Genomic DNA, 12,245 nt, shown 5'->3' with positions numbered 1-12,245 from the left:
AGGACAATATTTGGCCGAGATACACCTATTCTGGAATCTGAAATCTGAGGGTGCAAACAAATCTAAACATTGAGAAAATCGCCTTTAAAGTTGTCCATTTATGTTTGCGATTGTGCTGTATTCACTCAGAAAAATAAATGTTTTATATATATACTGTAGGAAACGTACAAAATATCTTCATGGAGCATGATCTTTACTTAATATCCTAATGATTTTTGGCATAAAAGAAAAATCGATAATTTTGACCCATACAATGTATTGTTGGCCATTGCCACAAATATACCCGTGCGACTTAAGACTGGTTTGGTGATCCAGGGTCACATATACAGATTGTAGTGCCTTATATTAATTTTGCCACAACAGTGTTGACACACACACACACACACACACCTGTCCAGTAAGACACAACTCCAGCTTGCCATCCTGTACTACATATATGCTGCTATCAGGCTGACCGGGTCTGAAGACATATTCACCCTGCTGGAACTGCAGAAACACCATGTGTTTACACAGCTCCAGAAACAATGGCTTCTCAAAGTGACCCAACACGCTGTGGGAAAGAAAAACAGAGACACCAAATACATACATTATATGTCATATTTTACATTATAATCCAGTGTCTGATTTCATTTTCAATGTGAAAAAAACCTCAAATGTAACACAACGACCGCAATGGGAGCGTACCGCACGTTCTTGAGCATGTAGAGCACCTCAGACGGCAGGTGAGAGTTGGCCACGTCAAACTCTGTGAGATCTGCCTCCAGCACTGACGGAGGAGGTTCCTTCATCTGCAGAGTGGGCACTTCCTTCTTAAAGCGCAGGATTCTGAAGGATAGAGGCATATGACATGATGCTTGGGAATCTTCTGAGACGATAAAAATAACCAAATAGTGTGGTGCGGGGATGACGTCAAAACTCGGAAGTCTAATTCGCCACTGGTTCCCTCGAGATTTTCCTATGGGGTTTTTCCAATTCATGAGTAAAATAAGGTCTGTGGTAAATATAAGTTGACGATACTTACACATTTTGTTCTACAATGGAAACTGCACACACTCACACACCAAACGTTTTTATCTAGTTTCTTATTAGAAACATAGGTTTAAAAAAACAACAACTAACAGCATCCAAATTTGTGTTTTCAATATGGGTGTGTCATTTACGATGTAGAGCGAAACATTCAAGTATCACTTGTTATGTGTATTTACCTCATTTTACTCATAAATTGAAATAAAATCCAAAAATCTTGAGGGAACCACTGGCGAATTAGTCATCTGGGTTTTGACGTCATAAAGACACAACAGAAACTCACTTTTTGGCAATGTTCAGCATCTTCTGTTTCTTTTTGAGGCGGGGCCTGGAGGAGGTGGAGCCCACCAGTGAGGAGGTGGACTGAGACACCTTCCTCATAATCTTCCTCCCATAAAACAAGACTTTGTCTCTTTTACGAAAACGATACTTCGGGGCTTCCTCAGCCTCGAGTTCTGAGAGAACACACCAAACAAACAAGATAAATAAGATATGACTGTTCTATAAATCTAGATTACCTGATCATTTTAAAGAGCTTAGAAAAAAGATCTAAAATAAATATAAATTTCACTAATTCGTTTTTGAGAACTAACTGCGGAGCTGCATCCTGCGCAGGACGAAAAATATGAGGACAGCGATGAGAAGGATGGCGACTCCAGCGCCGATTATGATTCCCACCACCTGTGCGGAAACAGAAAGAACGAGAGTGATGTTTAGTATGAGATATACGTGTATGAGGAACAGTTTGAGATATGTGTCATTAAACCAAGGTTGGGCAAAATTCTAAACAAATTTTAATTATGGCTGCGTTTAATTTAACTTATTCAAAATTGATAATGATTTCAAATTTGAAACTGAAAAATCTGAGTTAGTTTAATGTTACACAATGATAATTACACAATACTGTTCAAAAAACTTTTTTAGAAAAAAATAGTACTTTTATTAAGCCAGATGCATTAAATTGATCAACAGTGACAGTAAAGACATTTATCCGTCCAATTTATCCGTCTTTTTTCTTTTTAAACAGGCCAAAAAAAACTATTTATCCGTCCAAATCCGTCTTTTTTTTTTTTTAAACAGACCAAAAAAATTATATAAGGTTTCAGGAAATACATCATATGTCATGTGTATGATAACATGTTTATTGGTAATTCATAGTGAAAGATGAAATATTTGCACAATCCTGCATAAGACTATGATTCAGTGTAATCGTGTTAAATGCGTGTTTACTGACCATGCTGGTCTGCAGCTGATCCTCCACTAAACTCTTGATGTTTCCAAATCCGTCCTGCTGTAAAACACACAGGATGTTAATATAACCAGATTCGGATGAGAACACAGGGGTTAAAAGTGAGAACATGAGAAAAAAAAAAAGACTAGCTTTAGATCAGGCTCATGAGGAGAGTGATAATGAAAGAGTGAAGGACAGGAAGAGAAATCTGCACAAGATAATCCCATTTTGTTACTCGAGCACAACCATCTTTTCCTGCCCCTTATGTAAACCTCTCTTCTCTCTCTTTCATTTCTTCAAGCATTCCCACACTGTCACTCTTCTACACTCATTCCTTCCCTCTCTCTTTCTCGGCTCATTTATTTTCAATAAAGCATTGTTAAGGCCCACAGTGTATCTGAAGTGAACAGCAGAACTGTTTCTAGCTTCTGAATGATAATGAATCTTACACCCTGCGAAAATCATTTTCTTAAGTATTTTTCGTCTTGTTTTCCTGTAAAATATCTCAACATCATTAAAACAAGATCAGTCGAGAAGACAATTTGTCTACGATAAAAATACTACGAAGCTAATTCATCTTTAACGAAGCAGATTTTTCTTGTAAAGCATTTTTGCAGATTTTTGTTTGAATTGTGTTTAAACAGGGGGGGGGGGGGGTATTTTGCAATGGGCTAAGAAAAATAAACTATTCTTAATATCTTATGCAGTTGTGCTACGCTTCGTTTAAGGATGTTTACATATTTGTGGGTAGGAAAGAAGAAGAGTGTTTTTTGCCGTGAGAATGATGCAAATTAACTTAGTAAAGAAGTGCAACATTCTTCTAAAATGTTGAAGTACTTTAAAACAGAAGTGGTAGATTTTATCAGGGTGTCTTTAGGAAACCACATAACCATGTGGATGTCAACACATCCTCTGACTTTATCAAAACATACTTATGTGTGACTTCAGAGTGTGCAGAATTTAGAATCTCTCTCAAATGTCAGGGTTGCCAACTCTCACTCATCTGGCGTGACACTCACGCTTTCAGCATCAGTCTCACGCTCTCACGCACACGCAAGAAATGTCACGGCAAAATCCATTTTTCTCGATCTGTTAATTTTCTGTTGATGATTAGACCACAGCGTATTAATGACATTAGTATTAGTATTAGTTTAAGGCCCACAGCTGTAACATCTGCCTACAGCGTTCTCACTGCAGTATTCTCTGATCGTTGATTCGCTGAAAACCTTGCACCTGATACGTCAGTTGCGTGTGAAAAGTTCAGAGAGAGTTCGGAGCACAGGTTCGGAGTCGGAGCCACTGATGCGTGTTTGAAAGTTTGGATGACAATCAAGGTAAGCAGATAATAAAATGGTGTGCCTTGCACTACAGACGTAGCCTTGCCTAATCAGTCAGTGTGCCGAGAGTACAGACTTCAACTATAGTTGCAAACGTTGTCTGACGTGCGTTATGTGGGCTAGCTAATTGCTCAATAAAAATAGGCTCATGGTACAAATTACGTTTTGGCAAATCTGGCAAGTGACATTTTAAAATTCCCCAAATGATCAAAGGTTGCCCAGATTGTGTTGAATCTGCCACACTCAAATGCGGATGCTGAGCGAACCTTTTCAGTTATTGGCCTAAACAAGACTGACACCAGGAACAGACTGTCACTTGATGGCACCCTGTGAGTGATGGGAAGTTCGGATCATTTTAATGACTCGCTTGTTCAATCTCGTTCATTAAAATGAACAAATCTTTTTTCGAGTCATTTCGTTCATTTAAGGGGCTTTAAATGTTATACTTTTAACAGCCAAATTCCCCGAACACATCCACCTACGCTGTCTTTATCATATTCTGAATTAAGAAATCATTATAATGCAGTCAAAAATAATTTACAGGGAACATAAATATATGTAAGGAATAATTGACGACAGGCCGTTGAATTATTAGAAAAATAATGCACACCCGAGGTGGTAATGCGGTCACGACGCGAAGCGGAGTGGCCGTTACACCTCGGTGTGCATTATTTTTCTAATAATTCAACGGCCTGAAGTCAATTATTCCGCTTATACTACAGTTGCCACACATCGAAACATTGTTCAGATTATGTATTTCAAGACGTTTGTAAAGTTGTTGTCATTAAAACGCTCTTGTATGTAGGACTAATTTCTTACGCATCTAATCCAGTGTCTCCGTTGCTAAGTCCAAAACGTCATTTTAGAGTTAGTAACGGAGGTTTGAGCCACTGATAGCAGACTAATGCTGGAGACACACGACTAGCTGACACATTCTCTTACTGTTTTCATCGCTGCAGCAGATTTAAACACCGACTCTGAACACAGACTGAACGCGCTGAACACGCGTTTGGACATGATCAGTCATAAGTATCAAATTACATTCATAACCGGCCTTAAAGTGTGTCCCCGGCTTTATGCAGTTATTAATGCAGTAATTAGAGAGATATGTTGCAATAATGAGACAAGCATGTGCGTCAATATTATTATTTATTTATTAATTCAATTCGTTATAATTAATTTGTTCATTCTTTTTTCTATTATTGACAGATGTTATAAAACACATAAATAAATTAATTAATTAAACCAAATAAATTAAACACAAAGCCATTTTAACAAGTAGGCCTATCAATAACTATTTATTTGTTATATATTATCTGCAATAAAAATCCGTGCTGCAGGACTATCCATTTATTTATTTATTTAGCCTATATTCAGTTTAATTTTCTACTGATTATAGATAGCCTAGGCCTATATACTTTATTAAAATTAAACTGCATGTTTCCATTGATTGTGAAGCTAGACGTTGAAAATTGCAGATCAAGCGCATGAGGCTGCATGTTTTTTCTTGTTATGAATTGTATCCTATTTTCCGTTATTACAGTTGACTACGCGAAGTGATATGGAACTGTAATGCGGTCAAGACCTGCCTGGAACTACTTTAGCTGTGCGTTTCCCTGAAAATAATGCACACCTTAGAACGTTCTTCAACCAATCAGATTCAAGCATTCAACAGCCCTGTAGTATAAATATATATATATATTATATATATATAAATATAGCTGCGAGCAGTGATTACGGGCCCAAGCCGGTATGGCGGTGTCACCGGCTTGGGCCCTCCATCGCTGCTCGCAGCTATATTTATATAGAGTTTGGTGGCGATCGGATGAATTCCCTAGGAGGAGTATTTCACATTCCATTGTATGCGTTTTCCAAACAACGTATAATAACCGACTTCCTGTTGGACTTTTGTAAAACTTAGAGCACGAAAGTTGTTCAGCCCGATGAGATCTATATGTGTACTGAGTTTCATATTATTACATTCAAGTGTGTTTGATTTATGGACCAAGTTTTCGGACCCCATTCCAGAGGGCGCTGTCGAGCCCCCCTGCCACGCCCGGGTACCAGCTTCAGTCCGGCCCTGATGGCCGCAGGTTCTGACGTGTGCAAAATTTCAAGAGTTTTTGAGCATGTTAAGGGCCCCAAAATTGGCAAAAAGGCAAAAAAAATAAAAAATAAAATAAAAATAAAAAATCCTTCCGGAAACAATAGGGCCTTCGCCCTTTCAGGGCTTGGGCCCTAATTACTTTACCTTCCGAGTCTTTCGTTCATTTGTCACGTGACAGACGCAATGAACGTTCATGAACGGATTGAACCCTGCTTCAGATACGAGCCTCCCGCAGAGGTGGTGAAGCAGGCCAACACTGCCACTGTGGCATAGGCTACAACAGGCCTAATGTGTGAAACTTGTGTTGTGGTTTTCTGGGGAGGTGGAGTAACTATTATGTGTCCCTTTTGTTTTGAGATTTTTTATTGTTTTGATGTTGTTGTTTTACATGTTTGTTATTTAATCACCTCTATCTTTATTTATTTTTTATAGTGCAATCAATAAATTAATTGCACATTTTGAAAAAACTTTTCCATTCTTTTAGTTTTTTTTTCTTCTTTTTTTTCATAAATCAGGGTTTATACTAAGTAAACAAGGACTGACATTTTTAAAATTAGGGTTAGGGTTACGCGCGCGCACTGATGTTTTACAGAGTCTCACTCCAGCCAAAGTCCCAAAGTTGGCAACCCTGCACTCCAGTTGTGTTACAGGACTATCTGCCCATTGTCTTAAAGGTGCACTAAATTTTTTTTGGGTTATTGAAATATAGTGAGTGAGAAGTGTGATCTCATCAGTACAATGTACAATGCCCCATGTACAATAAAAATAGCCTTTTCTAGGCCACTGATATTAATGCATCATCTTAAAGGGATAGTTCGCCCAAAAATGAACTCACCCTCGTGTCGTTCCAAACGCATAAGACTCGCAAGTCAAGCAAGTACAGTTACAAGTGTCGGTTTATCATATTTGAGTGCTCTATGTATGTTCGCTGATCAATGTTTATATGTGAAAAAAAGCCTAAATTGAATCACGTAAAACATCGTGCCTCTTCAGAAGGATTTTTTTTTACGATTAAACCTTTTGAAGCATCAGATTTTTGGTTGAATAGACTTTTAAAGTCCCCCTATGGTGAAAATCAAGCTTTTAATGTTGTTTATATGTCTATGTGGTGTTTTAATATGCTTTAAGACAAACCATGTGCAAGCCAATAAGTCAACACCATTGCTGAGTATTTTCTCCTTAAAACTGCATTGAACCAAAGACTCAAAAACGCGCTTTGAAATCGCTGGTGTTTCTGACGTCACAAACTAGCATGTAACCAATCACGTCAACGTGTGGTCAACAAGTGAATCTCTGAGCTGGTGTGAGTGAGTGGAGGCGGGGCTAATTTGCACATTCATAGAACCGCGTATACTAAATGAGGCAAGGGTGTAGAGTTACATTCAAGCTATCTTTAGGCATGAAGAAATTGTTTTTCAAGAAAAAACATTTAAATATGTAATTTTGGTGATTAAAGATGAGTTTTAAGGGATACAATTAGTGACTACAGGATGACTTTAATGGAGGGACAGAAATATCCCTTATTTCATTAAAAACATCTTAATTTGTGTTTCGAAGATGAACGAAAGTCTTACGGGTTTGGAACAACATGAGAGTGAGTAATTGATGATAGAATTTCCATTTTGGGTTAACTAGCCTAACCATTTAAGTGAATGTACATAATTTTAAACATATTTTCCAAAATTACTATTCATTTCCTTAACTTAAGATATGAAAATAGGCTATTATTACTTAGTGCACCTGTAATATCCCTTAATAAAACTGTTAATGGACTTGCTTTGATAGGCCAACATTCAGAGTGATGTTTCGTAAGCAAATGCACCCTTGCGATTTCTAATCTTTGGACCGAGATATGGATTTGTGCAATTCTGTATTCCTACTCCAGGAATCTAGTTGTATTTTGTAAACTCTCACTTTGCCCATCATGACAGAGCTAAAAAAGCACATGATCAGATTAGCTGCAGACAATCTGTCCAGCTACAAAACAGCTGCCAAGGATCTACACAAAGAAGATTTATGAGAGAAGGAAAAGAAGGTGGTAAAACAAAAGTAAACCGCTGCTGATATTGACACGTGAACAGATTGGTGAAAGCGGGGTTGGGTTTGTGAAGGAACGTGAATGAGGTGCAAAGTGCATGATGGGAAAGTGCAGCTGCTTATCTGTATGTGTGAATGAAGACATTCTGCAAAGAAAAAGAGTCCAAAACTTGAGGGATATTCACATTATTCTCAACTATGTTAAACTACTTTTTTAACTCAGGAGTCAGGACTGACAAACACTTTACACTAGTAATTTCGCACACCAGAGCAGTTGTGGATTCAAAAGTATTAGAGATGTACTAGTCGACCGTCCATAAATCGGTTTTTAGTTTTATTTTAGATTTTAGAGATTTATTTCTATTCCGGACAAATTGCATTGCAATCATTTCCCAAAATGTAATTTTTGAGGAAATATTACGAAGTCTGTAAACAGGAAGTTAACACAGGCCAGAGATGGGACACGCTGAAAACGGATGCAAAGAAGAGAACTCCGATACTGTACCCGGCACAGCAAGCTCACTGTTCATGATGCTCAAAATATTGGAAGAAAAACATAAATACTGAATTGGTGGTGGGGGTTTATATGAATGCATCTCTGAAGGGAACTGATTGTCTTCAGAAAATGGCATTTTCTTTTCCCCTTACCTCCGAATAAAGAAGCGTTTATAAGCACAGAGCTGCTTTGTGTTCAGCATTACCCCCCAAAAGTGCTGCTGTTCCATAAGCGCCACCTACTGTCAGAGAGTGAATTTGCATTTTCGTTCAGACCCTCTGCTGTTTTTTGTTTTGTGCAGGTGTCTTATGTAGCATAATTTCACAAATCTAAAATCAGACCATTCAGTTTTTTTCTTTAAATCTTGAAATTATACAACTGCTTATAATACATCATGTGTGTAGCATCTTTCTTTGGATCATGATTAAAATGCAGTGGTTGCCTTCAATTTAAAATGGCTTCAGCTATTTTTTTAAGGCCAGTTTGCCTGTTATAGAGCAAAATCGGCAACCAGTATCAAAATCGGCCATGAAAAATCATGATCGGTACATCACTAAATAATATACAGTGTACTGTACATTGTAACTAAAATGTAACGGCAAGCTGTTTAACAACAGACAACCTTTCATAAAATACCTCTAAAATATTCATGCACTTATTACACAGCGTATTTACATATGGACTTTTCCATAGGCCAACAAACTGTTATAAAACCAAACAGCTTGCTTGTTGTGTGCTATACATGTCCAATCAATGCTATTAACCTTCTGAATATGCAAATGAGAGCATTAACCAATGGTTTACAAACAGTGTGAAATTTTCAAAAGTTTACTATTAATTACTAACCCAGAGTAAAGCAAGAACAGGGCTAAAAATGGCAATGAACAATTTCAAATGTGAAAAGCATAACAGTCACTCTTTATACAGGAAGCAGATTGGGTTAGATGTTGATACTGCCAACAATCTAAGACATGCAAAGAGAGCTCAGGAAATTGGGATAATTTGTCTAAATTGTACTCAGAATTTAGGTACTACATTGCACTCACATTGAAACTTCTGATAAGCTCAGACTGAGAGGGTAAAGTTTTGTGTATTTGTGGATAAGGAAACGCATTATGGTGTTGCTGCTCACCTCTGGAGGTTCTGCAGACTCGGGGCTCGATGTGCTCTGTCCCATTCTACCTCAACGCTCAGCTGGGCCATCAACAACAGGCACTGCAACACAGAGCAAGACAACAGGCTTAATGCAACATGCAAAGATCACCATCACACATTAAATCAGGATCACGACAGGCTGAAAAAAAAGGTCTCTACGCACATATTCAGTTCAAGATAACTCAATGCATATTTATCCGGATGGATTACTAAAATAAAGAAAATGGCACCAGATTAAAAAACAGATCATGGATGATGATTGGTCAATACAGCTTCTCAGCCATGCTAAAATACACAATATAATAACAGCTATGGCACGCAATTTGATTAATAGAAAAAACGGACAGAAAAATCGAGGTCACTTCTGTGATTTGGGAAAAGCACGTAAAAGTCCTGGCAGAAAGCGATGCATAAGGATGTAGTGTAACGACGCCCAGTTCCAGGAATATTTTGTTGGTAGTACCAGTTTGCAACAATTATTAGTTAACACTAAGTTGTTAAAAAATGCACGTTACACTACATCCTTATGCATCGCTTTCTGTCAGGACTTTTACAGGCTTTTCCCAAATCACGGAAGTGACCTCAACATCCGGGTTAGCGGTAGCATGAGCCGTCAGGCAAGTGTTATTTAAATAAACTCCTGATGTACTTACAAACTTTTAAATGCCTTGTTTTATGAGTACAGAACCTATTTGTACTACTGTAGAAGTTTGGTACCATTCTGGGCATTATTAGTGGGGTAATTACGAGATACATCATAGGATCCATTAGCGCCTGCACTAAGCCATTTAGCTGATATCTCTAAATAAGCTCTAACTTTAATAATGTTCGACCAAGGGAAAAAAGGCTTCTGGGGGGTGTTTGGCTCGAGGTCATGGTGCAAAGGACCCTAGGTTCAATTATAAATGAATTATTTAAAAAAAAAAAAAAAGACTCAATGACTCACTCATAAAGACTTCACTTGTTTCATTACTGGATGAATCAGCGTTTTTGAACGAAAATCTTGAGTGAATGATTCAATGACAAATACATTTTTTACAAAATACAAAAGGGGATTTGCTTTTGATCTCTACCATAGTGTTTCTATCCGAACTATAAACTTTTATATCAGTCCTTCTGTGATAATTTGAATATCTGTAACAGAAATAAAATACGTTTAGGTTACTGTAAAAAAAAATAATACTAAAACTAAAACTGGAATAAAAATAAATGAAAGCTAAATAAAAATATATTATTTTTTTTTAATAAAAATATAAAAATTCAAATATTCAAAATATTAATAAATACTATAATAGCATACAAATAATACTAAAATAACACTTAATTATAATAAATATAATGATTATTATTACATTCAATCCCTTATTGTGTATCACACAAATGCACAAAAACAAATAAAACCAGTATTTAAAAAAAATGTAAATATTGTTTTAATAATAGTAATGCTAATGTAAACAGGGATGAAAAACAGGTCTGCCAATGATCACAATCAGCAGAGGAAACTCCCCAAACTGACGTCATCATCATCCCTGACAGACACCCAAACACACACACACACACACACATACATCTGGCCTTACTACAGCATGACTTAATTCTCATGATCTTCCTCTATACCCACCATAACCCCATCTTCACTAGTTCCTTTCACATCCAGGGTTGCACAAGCAGACTGCATGCACACTGAACCACACGCTCGCTGATTTTGCTGACCTTTGCAGCACACAATAAAAGCCCTTCACATTCATTACACACATGAGCACGTTTATAGCGTGAGACTGAGGCAAAAACCAAACCTTCAACAAAATTGCATGTTTACTTGCATCTCCCATCCACACCAATTTTTTATTTTTTTTAAATACTGAGCATGAGTCCATCTAAAGCCATTCAGTGATGTCATCACAGTGTCTGGAGGCAAACAACTGAACACAATGGGGGTGGAGAGAGGATCAGATTACTGAGATCACAGCAGACATCAAGGGATTCATCCACATATCCATATCTGACTGTGAGCGTGTATAAAGCGCACTGGTAATGGCTGGAGATGACTATAAAAATGTTTGTAATTTTCACTGTAAGAGACTTAAAAGCAGGATTTTTTCCAGCGGATGAACGATAAAAACAATGAAAGCAACTCAGAATCCATCCTGCTTTAAAGAGCTCGAGCATTTAAAGCGGCAGACGACAAAACTGCAGCGTGTAATAAATAGAAAGACGTCGTCCATGGTGTGGACGCTAATATAGTTAACATTACAGTTATAGTTATCGTTCTTGGTGTGAAAGGGCCTTAACACGTCACATTTTAATAATTATGTTTCTTCTTTTTTTCAATTATGTACATAAGGGTTTTATGTTATCAGCTAAAGCACATGACATTCTCACAACCATGCATTGCCAAAATTCATAAAAAGTTACCAGACAACTGACGAGTAACACCATTTCAATGCAGATTTGTACTTGCATTTGGCCCTTTGAACACCGTTAACACCCCGTTAACATGCAGCTCTGTCAGAAGCAATCCGTGCATGAAATAAACATCAAAAAAAGTAATACTTTGCAGTTTATTTGGCCATTTCACGATTTCATCATACAGTAACCAGAACCCCCCCCTCCCCCCACAACCATTTTTTCCCCTCGGATTTACGCAATTCACATTGGATCATCGGAAAATATTAAAATCCATAAAAAAATAATGGATCTAAATACAGATAAATCACATCCCTGTGTCAGTAAAGGCCAGAAACAGATTTTAGTATCAGCATGGCCTTGCTAATTCAGCAGAAAAGGGCTGTTAGATTTACCAGTTTTTTTGTTGTTGTGCAAATTATAATTTAAATTAAATTGTAAAATTTACAG

At 37.3% G+C, this 12,245-nt stretch overlaps 1 protein-coding gene across 4 annotated transcripts in view; it reads right to left on the bottom strand.

Moving 5' to 3' along the window:
• Positions 1-12,245, bottom strand: part of pnpla6 (patatin-like phospholipase domain containing 6) — a 40,874-nt gene that overhangs the window by 24,451 nt on the left and 4,178 nt on the right. For all 4 annotated transcript variants that reach the window (XM_084106964.1, XM_084106966.1, XM_084106963.1 and 1 more), the window contains exons 2-7: positions 9,367-9,449; positions 2,261-2,317; positions 1,620-1,707; positions 1,310-1,481; positions 685-825; positions 391-550 (exon numbers count right to left, since the gene is read on the bottom strand). In XM_084106964.1, the coding sequence (XP_083963090.1) occupies positions 391-550; positions 685-825; positions 1,310-1,481; positions 1,620-1,707; positions 2,261-2,317; positions 9,367-9,411 (663 nt within the window). In that variant the 5' untranslated portion in view covers positions 9,412-9,449. The remainder of the gene's footprint in view (positions 1-390; positions 551-684; positions 826-1,309; positions 1,482-1,619; positions 1,708-2,260; positions 2,318-9,366; positions 9,450-12,245) is intronic.

The sequence above is a fragment of the Abramis brama genome (genome assembly GCF_963993115.1).
Source record: "Abramis brama genome assembly, chromosome: 2".
Lineage (NCBI taxonomy): Eukaryota > Metazoa > Chordata > Actinopteri > Cypriniformes > Leuciscidae > Abramis > Abramis brama.
The sequence above is the reverse complement of the archived record's forward strand: the minus strand, read 5'-3'. Positions and strand labels throughout refer to the sequence as shown.